This window comes from Aquarana catesbeiana, linkage group LG01, assembly GCF_042186555.1.
Source record: "Aquarana catesbeiana isolate 2022-GZ linkage group LG01, ASM4218655v1, whole genome shotgun sequence".
Taxonomy (NCBI): domain Eukaryota; kingdom Metazoa; phylum Chordata; class Amphibia; order Anura; family Ranidae; genus Aquarana; species Aquarana catesbeiana.
In genome coordinates, this window is record NC_133324.1 from 629,784,589 (window position 1) to 629,797,209 (window position 12,621).

General features: G+C 41.3%; 1 protein-coding gene across 5 annotated transcripts in view; it reads left to right on the plus strand.

The window, feature by feature from the left end:
* RUFY3 (RUN and FYVE domain containing 3) overlaps nucleotides 1-12,621 on the plus strand; it is a 132,435-nt gene that overhangs the window by 97,027 nt on the left and 22,787 nt on the right. For 3 of the 5 annotated variants that reach the window (XM_073601008.1, XM_073601009.1, XM_073601010.1), the window contains exons 11-13: nucleotides 310-477; nucleotides 1,735-1,832; nucleotides 8,566-8,685. In XM_073601008.1, coding sequence (XP_073457109.1) covers nucleotides 310-477; nucleotides 1,735-1,832; nucleotides 8,566-8,685 — 386 coding nt within the window. Of the gene's footprint in view, nucleotides 1-309; nucleotides 478-1,734; nucleotides 1,833-4,451; nucleotides 4,772-8,565; nucleotides 8,686-12,621 lie in introns of those variants that run through there. The other 2 variants (XM_073601011.1, XM_073601012.1) reach the window with 1 other exon arrangement.

Sequence of the window (12,621 nt, forward strand, 5' to 3'; positions counted from 1 at the left end):
AAATCCCTCCAAATTAAATGAATTCCTTGGGGACCCCCAGATCACCAGAACTAGTGTCCCCACTGAAAAATGTCCCCGCTATTACTTTTCTGGGGACAACCCAAAAATCTCGGTTTTCTTTTACTTTTACTTTCAATGATAATGGTAAACAGGACAAAAAGAGAGGGGGAAATATCCCTAATGGGACACACAGACAGCAATACAAACCTAATAGGTGCTCTAATCCCTCTCCACTCTAAAACTAGAAAAAAATATTTTTTCTATTTTAATTATCCTTTAATTCTTATTTTTGACAAATATTTTTTACAGGATATAGAAAAAGAACTAGAAGTGCAGATAGGAATGAGACAAGAGATGGAGATGGCCATGAAGATGCTGGATAAGGATGTTTGTGAAAAGCAAGATGCACTAGCAGCTCTCAGACAACAACTTGACGACCTCAGGGCCTTAAAGCATGAACTCTCCTTTAAACTGCAGGTCAGGAGCCAGCATTCAACAAATCACCAACGTGAAGTGAATTCAAAGACATACTAGTTATTGCTAACCTCCCTCCCCTAACCCCAACTCTGCTCTTTGTAGTCTTCTAAACCATAGACCTATAGATAACCAAAAAGGTTGATTAGCAGATATAATGAGCCAGCTTTGTGCCCCCACACCATTCCATCCCAGTTGCTTATCACTGACCTTGCTGAGTTCTTCTTTTGCAGACATATCCGACTAATGGTGGGTGATTACAGATCAAAATGTAATGGGGACAAGACAAATTTTGATCTGGGTGTAGCCCTCTCCCTGTTCGACAGGGCGCTGATGATATCGGCTGCATGCACTCTGAATATCTCCTAAACTGCAAGTTTAGGAGATATTCACAGTAACTACAGGTAAGCCTTATTATAGTCTTACTTGTAGACACAAGTGGTATCCTCCACACATTACTATACCTGCATATACACTCAGCGGCCACTTTATTGAGTACACCTTGCTATTACTGGGTTGGACCCCCTTTTGCCTTTAGAACTGCCTTAATTCTTCGTAGCATAGATTTATCAAGGTGTTGAAAACATTCCTCAGAGATTTTGGTCACATTGACATGATGGCATCGCGCAGTTGCTGCGGATTTGTCTGCTGCACATTCATAATGCGAATCTCCCATTTTACCACATCGGGGGGAGCTCAAGCAAGGATTGGGGGGGGGTGCTGCTGAACACAGAACATTTGAGCCTTTAGAACCACTTTAAATCCCCTTTCTTTCCCATTCTGATGCTCGATTCAAACTTCAGCAAGTCATCTTCACCACATCTAGATGCCTAAATGCATTGAGTTGCTGCCATGGGATTGACCGATTAGCAGTTTGTGGTACTAAGCAATTGAACAGATGTACCTAATAAAGTGGCCGGTGAGTGTATATACAGTAGTTATATTTCCCATTGCACCTCACAATACTAAACATTCCAGAAATGTACACACAATTCAGTTTTTATGGATTAAATCGTAGGTTTCTGTCCCGAACCTTTCAAACATCTAGTGCTTTTGAACACAGTTAGTCATTCAACCTATTTAATATATGTGGAGTCAGGTTCAGGGTAATATTAGACTGTATAGTGAGACTTCCATAGGTGCTCCATAACGAACGAAATGCCAGTGAAAGCTTACTCGGGTTGTGGTTTTTTTTTTATTTTTTTTTTCTCTTTTTGAAGAGACTTCCTTTTAATAGTGGCTATGTCACTTCTTTGGCAGAGTTCTGATCTGGCAGTGAAACAGAAGGCAGAGTTAAACAGCCGCTTAGAAGAAAAGACCAATCAGATGGCTGCCACCATTAAACAGCTGGAGCACAGGTAAAAACGCACACACACATACCATCATCTATTCAATGCCACACAAATAAAATGCACAGCTGCGTGTGTTCTATTACACTTCACAGGTCTAATGATCTTATGTTTTCACATTGGGCATGTCATGTATCTAAACCCAAAAACTAAACAAAAAAAAAATCTTTAGATGTGGTTGCTACATTAGTTTTAGTGAGTACAGAAAATACCTGTTGATTTTGCCAGAAATGTGCCATTGTCACTGAGAGAAAGCATAAATTGTGTTATCTCTATTTTGTAGACTACTAGTTCCATCATTCATCCAAATAATGAAAATGAGCAACGGCTCCAGCCTCTGTGGCAACCATGATTGTTTCCATAGATATCATGGAGAAGTAAGTGTAGACGCAAAGGGAACAGAAATGTGTTACTGATAGGAAAATAACAAAAAATCCTTAAAGTGATTGTAAGGGATTCATTTTTTATAATAAACCTGTTATACTTACCGGCTCTGTGCAATGGTTTTGCACAGATGAGCCTCAATCCACATCTTTTCTGGTCCCTGCCAGCAATCCTGGCTCCTCTCCCTTGCTGAGTGCCTCCATAGAAAGCTGCTTGCTATGGGGGCACTCGTGCAGACTCGATCCCGTGCCTCGCTCTGCGTGTCCATTGAAACACACATTGCGACTCTGCCCCACTCCCTCCTTCTTCCCTACAGCCTGCGATTGATAGCAGCAGGCGCTGTTGTCTCTGAGCTAGTGAGAAGAGAGAGGAACAATCCTTCTTTCATGTGCAGTGCTGGATTGACATCAGGCTCAGGTAAGTATAAGGGAGGTTTAGGGGGGAGTTGCGCACAGAAGGTTTTTTTACCTTGATGCATACAATGCATTAAGGTAAATAAAAACCTTCGGACTTTAGAACCACTTAAAAAAGAAAACGCTTCCACATCAAAGTACCGGTTACCTTAAAAAATGTACATTTGTTTTTTGGGTTTGGATACGCTTTAAAGTCTAAGGGAAGTTTCCAAAACATGGCCCGTTGGGGGTACTTGAGCACTGAGGTTGAGAACCACTGATGTAGGGGAATGCTAGAACCTTTTTTCAGCTTTTTATTGTTATCCGTTTACCTGTTCCAAGTTTTACTTTACTCTCCTGTCTTGTTTGTCCCCAGACCAAAAAGTGAGGCCAAATCTGCAACCCCAAATGGGTTCTTTTCTTTCTCCATTCTGTTTAAAACAAAAACAAACTGGGTTGTAGTTGCACTTTGTTGTTTCAGATCTATACCTTTAACCACATCTTACTGAATTAAAAAAAAAAACATCAATATACAGTAATCTAAAGCTGGCCATAGATGGGTCACAATTGGGCCAGTTCAGCAAGGACCAGCTGAATTTCAATCCATCTATGGCCATTCCTGCTCCCCAGAAGTCATTCTAAGGAATCGACTCTTCACGAATTGAAAAAATTTTCTTTGATCAGTGCTGCAGTCAGCATAGGAGTCCCCTCTGTCAGAATACAGGAGCACAGTGAGAAGATTCCCCCATTCACCTAGCTTGTGTGGATGGTGGCCGCTAATCAATTTATGGCCAGCTTTACTTTTACTTTTACTTTTTTTTTTTTTTTGTCCCATTTGGGGGAATGTCCTTCATTTTCTGTGAAGTGGTGAAATGAGATCTCTTCATGGTGAGGGAAATACCTACTTAGTTAACACTGGAACAAGTGTCCCCATTAGATGATTTATACTCTTTTGTTCTTATGACAACTTCATTTATCCTAACTTTTGGTCTCAGTGAAGGTGGTCACAAGGACAAATAGAGGGTGACTGTCACTAGTGGGGGGTTACAAATGGCAGTAAAAACTTGACATAGTTTCTGCTCCTTCCACACTCAGTCTAAGCCTGGGTTCACGTTAGATGTCATGCGAATTCACTGCAGATTTGGCACCCCATCTAAATCGCAGCCCCGCCATGCGACCTGATTGCAGAGTGTGTGTTAAGTTAACAACACCCCGCAATCGGTTTGCAAAATGCAGCACGGTTTGCAGAATTGGATCGCATGGGCGTGAACGCCCATGCAATTTGATTCTGGTGTGGACAAAAAAAGGGTCCTGCACCACTAAGGGGGACACAGGAACATGCAGGATCAGCCAGGTTTTTTACAGCTTGGAGAGGGACAGGTTAGACAGCACAAGCACTATGCTGTTTTAACCTTCTATAAGGAAACAGGATCTCTCTTTTTGGGTTACAACCACTTTAAGTTGAGTGCATGATATTTTGTGACATTTTTAAATCATTCTGTTGAATTCTGCCAGGAATAATCAGTAAATTAGCTCAGAACAGTAACCCGCAGCAATCAATCAAAATTTGCCCTCACTCATCAGAAAATTACATATCTGCTTGTCTGTTATGGGTTTCATCTCTTCACACATCATCATTTGTTTTTCAACTGTAAAACTGAATTACTGAATAAGTTGCATATTGTATAAGTTTGCTGTATACAGTTTTTTTATTGCTGTATTAAATGTTCAACTGATCATTTTTTCTTGATGTTCTTTGTCTGCTTTATTAATCATTTGCCCTTACCTGTCATCTGACTTTATTTTTGTTCATTTTAAACCTTGGTTACCTTTTTTAAAACTGACAAAATAGTGAAAAGGATTTGGTGAAGCAGGCAAAAACCTTAAGTAGCGCAGCAAGTAAACTACTACACAAGCAGCAATAGATGTCTAATAAGCAGCCACTGACCAACACTAACAGAGCAACTCGCTAGCAGGAGGAAGGGAGGAAACCTGCCCAGTTACTAGCTACTACATAGATGTTAAATGTTGCCTACCGTTTATTTGGAAACTGCTGCATTTTGAAGCCATGGCTCCTCTGTTCTGTTCTCCTTTTTTTCTCCCACCCTCTCACTATAGATGGAATCTTTGTTAGAACCCTGAAATATTTGCCAAATAAACTTTTTAAAACCATTTCTTTGTCAAAAGTTTTGTATGTTCCGCTAACTTAAATCAAGGGATGGAGAAATAGATTAAAGAGGACACGTCAACATTGATTTGTAAGAAGCTGAAATGTTTAAGGACCCTCTTAAACCTGCTCTTTTAAAAGAAATACTTGCCTGTCTTTGCTGGTCCTCTTCAGAAAATGCTGGTCATTTGGCTGGTATTCTAACCCCCCTGGCTTAATTTCTTTTCAACTCACCGATCTGGAACAAGTATGTAGATTGGGAAAGTTGGAGAAAAAGACAGTACTTCTCAGCATACTTTTTTCTAATCAGTAATGCAGGGAATTTGACGTTTTTAAATCAGAATGACAGCCGGACAGGTTTCCTTTAAGGGTGCAGCCTTGCCCTTCATGGTGTGTCCTGTTGTTATTCACTTTCCATCCCCGCATAGAAGATCTAGTGTCAGATCAGGCCGTAATGCCGCTGAAGCTCATCTATCCCTTGCCTGAGCTTAAAGTAACAATTACAAAGTATTACATTTGTAGGTGTACTGAGCTAAGCCTTACATCCAGACACTCTACTTTGGCTAGAATTAATTACAAGTAAATTATCAAAAATTAAATAAGAGTGCCAACTGCTTAGACACTGAAAGAGACCCTGCCACCAACTTAAATAATTGCTGGTAAAAGCTTATTTGCAGTGTGTATTTTGTTTCTGTACATACTGTAGTTTTTAATGACTTGTAACGTGCCTTTAAAATCTCAAAAAAATGTGGCTTCTCCAGGAGAATCCATTCTCTAGCATATTTCCCTCTCCCACATTATAGCACTCTGTTTTTTCTGAGAGTGCCTAATTACTCACTGTGTTGGCCCAGCTCTTCCACCCCTCCTGTCACCTCTCTACATCAACCTTTTAAAGCGTTTGTTAACCAAAAAAAGGATCCTGCTCCTTTAAAGCATGTTAGATGACACAGTGCTTGTCCTGTGTCATTTGGCCGCCTGTAACACCTAAAAAACCTGGATCTTGCCAGTTTCTGCCCTCCCCTATGTAAACTGACCACGGTGTATCATGGCTGCTGAGCCCTGACACTGTGGTCAGTTTACGTGCTTCCGTCACCTGCAGCCTGCTGTCCTGTGTCTCCTCTTTGCTCCTGTGTCTTCCTCCCCCTCCCCTCCTTGCCTGTCAGCTTGTGACAGTGCCGCCCCCTCCACTCCTGCTCAAATAACTGTAATTTGTATGCACCATCTGCGCTGTCTGCTTATGCAGTGTCACCCTCGGTGTGTGATTTATAAAAATAAATGCTGTAAATACCTTGTGTAAGAGCCAAGATCCACGATCACATATTCAGCCGGGTCTCTCCTCCTCCCCTCCCCAGTGACGTCAGCGGGGGAATCTCGGCCCCTCCCGCTGCATCTGACAGAGGAGGAAAGGAGAGACCCGGCTGGTCATGTGATCTGGGCTCTTACATGAGGTATTTACAGCATCTATTTTTATAAATCACTCACCGAGGGGGACACTGCATAAGGAGACTTCATGGATGGTGCATACTTGTTAGAGTGGCTTTACATTCACTTTAAGTGCCATGGGAGGAGCAAACGGAAATGTTATAGAGTGTCCCTTGAGTGACAGCTCTGAGTTTGCTGGAGCTGCTAATATCCTATCAAAGATGGCAGCGCCAGCAGATGTCTACACAAGAGAGACCTTTATAGGTAAAATATCTAAAATATGTTCAATGCACATATAATCCTTAGGGAATATTTTTTGCTGAACTAAAGATTTTGCAACGGTGTCTAAGACACTTTATTTTCTTTTGCAAAAACAGTAAAGAATTGCACAGTACAGTGTTTCGTAAAAGCCAATCGGAATTTAGTTTACTGTAGTTAGTTCAATTAGCAGATGCTTCTGATTAATTGCCATTGGGTTGCTACACTTTGCACGTCATCAGTATTACTTTACAAGAGGTTATAAGAGGTTATTACAAGAGGTTATAAGAGGTTATTACAAGAGGTTATAAGAGGTTATTACAAGAGGTTAACTAAGAAAGTGTTGCTTTACATCAAGTTTGCTGGGGGGGGGGGGTCAACAAATATGAATCAGGATAAAAAAAATAAATGAATGTCGGGCAGCATCTGCCGGTGCAATTGAAACTAGCCGACATTCCTCCCGTGTGTACTGCAGCCCGTCCAACAGAAGCCAGCAATTCGGGGGCATGTCCGAAAAAGGTCTGCCGATCGGCTCCGGATCAGCACTCTAGCCACCCCCCCCCCGATCAGATCGCAATAGCACAGCAGGGAAGATTGCTGTACTAACGTCAGATAGTACAGTGGCTCCTTCTAAGCTGTCAGTTTTTTTTTCTTTCAACCCGCTGGGTTGAATGAAAAATAACTAGTATTGTGCACAAGGCTATAAGCCGGTTACACACGGACCGAATGTCAAGAGATAACGGCCAGTTAAAGAAAAAAAATGGCAGACATTCGGCCCGTGTGTATGTCAGTCTGTCCGACAGAAGCTGGCCGACTCCCGATCAGTGCTCTCAGCCAATGGCAGAGAGTGCTGATCTGAGTTTTCTTGGGGGGGCGGGGGCCATACCCCTGTCAGATCACAATAGCTCAGCAGGGGGAGATCCCTGAACCAACCTCACATGGTTAGTACAGCGGCTCTGACCGGAGCTGACAGTCTTTTTTTCGTTGAATGAAAAAAAAAAAGCTAAGTGTGTTCCTCCAACCACGCTAAACAACGCGGATGAACAAATCTTCCCTGCTGGCTATTGTATTCTGCTAGCTAGCACTCGGGGCTGTCGAAATACCCGAACAATGGCTGCATCTGATTAGAATTTCCTGCCCAGGTCCTTCAAATTTCTGATACAAAGATGTTGAGATATTGTGCAGGGGGGTGCCAATGAGGCCCACAGCTTTAATTTTTTCCAGTTCTTCAGGAAATAGCCAAAATTCACTCTGTATATGGCTAGTTTTAGTGAAGGTATATCTAAAAGACATCAATGGACATACTGTGTGTTTCCATTGCACAAGTATTAACTATTTTAGGATTACTATCACAGCTGACTGTAAACCAGACAGGTAGCCATGAGTATTCAACGGATGTGCCAAGTAGATTGTTTGTTTAAAAGGGATTAGTTGTATGTCATTCTGGAGATAATTTGTCGGTGGAAATCTGCATCGGAATGGCGAAATCTTTACTAAATGTGTACAATGGATGAGTATAGAACTGAACAGTGGCAACATATTAATTGCAAGCCATAATGCGTTGTAACAATGGTTGTCACATTGCATAGGAATAAGTATGTGTTCTACTATTTTTGCTAGCAGCTTTCTTGACTTGCATTTTATTGTGCAAGTAATGCCCTTTGCATTAAATGTATCAAATTAAATATGTTTCTGTTAGAGCCTAAAAAGACCTGAAATCTGGCAGTGCTCTATGAGATTCTGTGTGATGGCCCAATAGCTAGGTAATAAGTATAATTTTGTATTAAACACCTAAAATGAACAATTTAATATGTAATGAGAAATGCAATCAACACAAACCAAGTTCCTTAACAGAAAACCACAGTGGTAGTTAATACATACCTATAGGTCCTCTTTTGCCTGATTCACCAATTACCAGCTTTATTTCATTTTCTAGCACTTATTCATTTAATTTATTTCTCCTGTGATCCTATCCATTCAGATTCTTTGTTCTTTTTAACAATATTTTGATTTTGAGTTTTTTCAGTTATTTTAGTTATTAAAGTAGCCTTTGTCCCTGTCCCCACCATCCCCCATTGCTTTTATTTTTTTATTACCCATTCATGTGGCTCAAACCCAGACTCCGAGCGTCAGAGCGAAACAGACAGTCTGCCGAGGAAGCCAATCGTCTCTTCAAACAAGAATTTGGCGACAAGATAGAGAGCCTCCAGCTGGAAGTGGATCAGCTCAGGAAGCAGTGGTGAAGAAATGATTGCTTGCTGTAGTTCTAGTCACAAGCAGCGGTGATGCCATCTTGGTGTCTCTGGTGCCAGCCAATTGCCTAACCTCTTGCAGGTGGTGATATCTTTTATTGGAAGTCGTAAACCCTTTTTATAATGCTGCTGTGTACAGTCATTCTGATTTTGTTTTTTAAATACTACCTCCCAGTAGACAATATGTCCACTGTAAAATACAAAATGACATTGTAATCAGAGGTGTCACAACCTGCAAAGAAAATGCTCTAATGGGTATTTGGGTAAAATAAACATAGTTTCGCTTTAGTCAAATGTTTAAAGTGATGTTAGATCTCTTCTATTGTATCTGATTATACTTTCAGGCACAGGATCTTTTATTTGATACTACAAAATTTAGCTTTTTGTTGATCATGACTCTTCTACATCTTTAGGGTCATGTACCTTATTCATCCTCCACTTTGTAGTTATTTTATACTATCAAATAATATGTGAATAAGGAGGGAGATAACAGAAGGATATATGACCATATACACGTTGTGGTTGTCATCACAGTGCATTCTGGGTAAAAGGTTCTGTGCCTGTTTAGCTTCTAATAGCTTTGCTTTCTGCTGCACTTCTTGTTAACTGCTTGATCTTCGTTATTCATCACTAAAATCACTGCTATAAAAAAAATGCTAAAAACAATCAAGGCTAGCAATATACTTAGCGGGTTGTCAGTACAATATCCATAGACTGTGTGTCATTTGAACCCTACGAACTGGAGAATGGAAGCTAATATTGTCATTGTGTTTGCCTTTCCACAAATCAGTCATGTCTCTTTACTCATAGGGTGCAATCAGGTGTCCTCTATGGAGACCTACAGCAATAAAATAACACAGACCCACATACTTGGTACATCGAAAAATAGATTTGGAGGTAAAACGTTATCCCTTGATCTCTGCTATGCAAAGGACAAGGATACATGCATGCATATCTGGTACAAGGCTTCTAAAATTCTCTGGTCCTCTTGTGATTTCTTGCAGTATAATTGTCAAAGCATATAGACTGTATTGAAAATCAGAGGTGAGTCACAATGCGTGCAGAAGAAATACATGGTAAAATGTTTAGTAGGGTATCCATGCATGTACCGACATGGAAAAACTACAGAGCAAACACTGGTGCATAGACCACATTCTCCACTTACAGCAGGCTCTAATATACTGGATTTGATTTAACGCTCTGCAAAATCGGCCTCTATTTTCGGTTTACTTTATGAGCGCTGGAATTATAAAGTGTGTGGTTTGAAAATTAGCTGAAATGCCTTTGCTGTGTCAAAATTGTCCGTCAGTATGTTTGATTTGTGTCTCCTCTTGATTACTTCTCTCAGGTTACCCAAACAAATATGATGAACACAATCAGAATCTGTTATATATAACGAGATTAGTGTAGAATCAGAATTAATAGAGTTAGCCTGTTACCGAGGGATCATTTTGCTAGTGTCTTTAGAGGGGAACGACTACTTGAGTGTAGTCACCTGTGTTGCTAGGGGCGACTAATGTTTGGTTGCTATGTACCTAGTGTGTTAACTGCTAGTTAACTGCTAACTGCTGTTAACTAATCAAATCGGGTAAAACCAACATGACATAATCACAGGGCTTATCTTCTATTTTCTGTAGTCCTGAAGCATCATCAAGTAAAGGGTTAAGCTTATCTAATCTTTTCTCCATTATAATTGAATCGGCACACAATTCCATTCTTTATTTGGCCTTAAATTGATCTATAGAGGAAGAAGCAAAGAAAATCCTGGAAATCATTTGCCAATTAGCCATATTAAAACACAAGTGTACATTTTTCCTGGACTCATTTAGTAACAATGTCACTTCCTGAGGTCAGTGAGCTTAAGTGATCTAGTACATGTGTGTTTTTCATACCCTGAAAATCAATATTGGGTAGCATCTGCTTTCTAGCACTTTTTTTTTCTAAAAGATGTCTACAGTGCTGCTGTATATCAGTGATTCAGTCATACATATAAATATTAGACACCTCCTGGGGGTTTTTTTCTTGCCTTTTCTGCCAGCATAGTCCTATCTGCATTTGTCACAAATACCCGGTTGTTATCCAAAGCATCATTCTCAACTGGCCAAGACCCAAACACTGGTACCCACTCTAATATCTTTGGGACCAGCAATATTTTTTCTACTTTTGTTCCTGTAGGAAGAGACCATTTTAACCACTTGCCTATAGGGCACTTTCACCCCCTTCCTACCCAGGCCAATTTTCAGCTTTCACTGCTGTCGCACTTTAAATGACAATGTATGCAATCATGCAAGGCTGTACCCCAAAAAAATGTTTATCACTTGTTTGAGACAAAGCTTTCTTTTGGTGGTATTTAATTACCAAAAAAACGAAAATATTGAGGTCATTTTTCTCCACTGATGTGCGCTGATGAGGCGGCACTGATGGGCTGCACTGACGGGCACTGATGGGCTGCACTGACGGGCACTGATGAGGAGGTACTAATATGCAGCAATGATGGGTACTGATAGACGGCAGTGATATGCACCACTGATGGGCACTGATAGATGGCCCTGGTGGGCACTGATAGGCGGCACGGATAGGTGGCAGTGATGGACGGCACTGATGAGGAGGAACTGACAGGCAGCACTAGTGGGCACTGTTGGGGCTGCACTGATCATCAGGACACTGATGATCAGTGCCTTGATTGTCATTGCAGATGTCTGCACTGAGCAATGCTGCTTACCGGTTCTCCTCTCGCACTGTTAGCGGAGGAATGATGATAACCGGCATTTCCTGTTTACACTGTGATCAGCTTATGAGTGGACACAGCTGATCACATGGTAAAGAGCCTACATCATCGGCTCTTTACCGTGATTGGTGATGTGCTGTGTTCCAGGGTGAGAATGGAGAATGTCATACGACGTCCTCCCAGAAAGAGAGTGCTCCCGCCTGTCCGCCTTTTCAGTATAGGGCTGGCAGTAAAAACTCCCTGTGACCTTATCACCAGGCTTGTAAAATGCTTCCAGAGATAACTGCTGGGAGCTACAAACAGTGTGTGGGCAGGCTCTTGGGAGTCAAGGCAGCATCACTGGTTTATGGGAAGAACAATATGTGCATGTAGAGAGGGGTGGAAAAAAGCAGAGTTGTGTAGTCCAGCAGACAAGGCTGACTACGCTGCTTGGCATTTCAGAGCAGCAAATGCAGTGGTCAGTCCAAACGGGAAGTTAGGATCAAAAGGTATTTTTTTATACTTGCAGAATATTTAACCACTTGCCGACCAGCCGCAGTCATTCTACTGCGGCAGGTCGGCTCGTTCCTACGAATTGCCGTAGCTGTACGTCGGTCCGTTTTACAGCTATAGCAGGCGCGTGCGCCTGCTGCACAGCGGGGAAGCTGATGCACGTGGCCGGCGGCCGCTCCACAGAGGGCCAGAATGCAGATCTGTCAATGTAAACAGATCCCCGTTCTGACAGGGAAGTACAGAGTGATCATCTGTTTCTAGTGATTGGGAACAGCGATCTCTCTGTACTCCCAGTCAGTCCCATCCCCCCACAGTTAGAAACACCTCCCAGGGAACACATTTAACCCCTTAATCACCACTAGTGTTAACCCCTTCAATGCCAGTATCATTTATACAGTAATCAGTGCATTTTTATAGCAATGATCGCTGTATAAATGTCACTGGTCCTAAAACAGTGTCAAAAGTGTTCGATCTGTCCGCCTCAATGTCTCAGTCCCACTAAAAATCACAGATCGCCGCCATTACTAGTAAAAAAAAATAATAATAATAAAACTGCCATAAATCTATCCCCTATTCTGTAGACGCTATAACTTTTGTGCACACAATCAATATATGCTTATTGTGATTTTTTTTTTTTTATTTGGATATTTATTATAGCAAAAAGTTAAAAATATATATATATTTTTTAGGGAAAAAAAGGGCG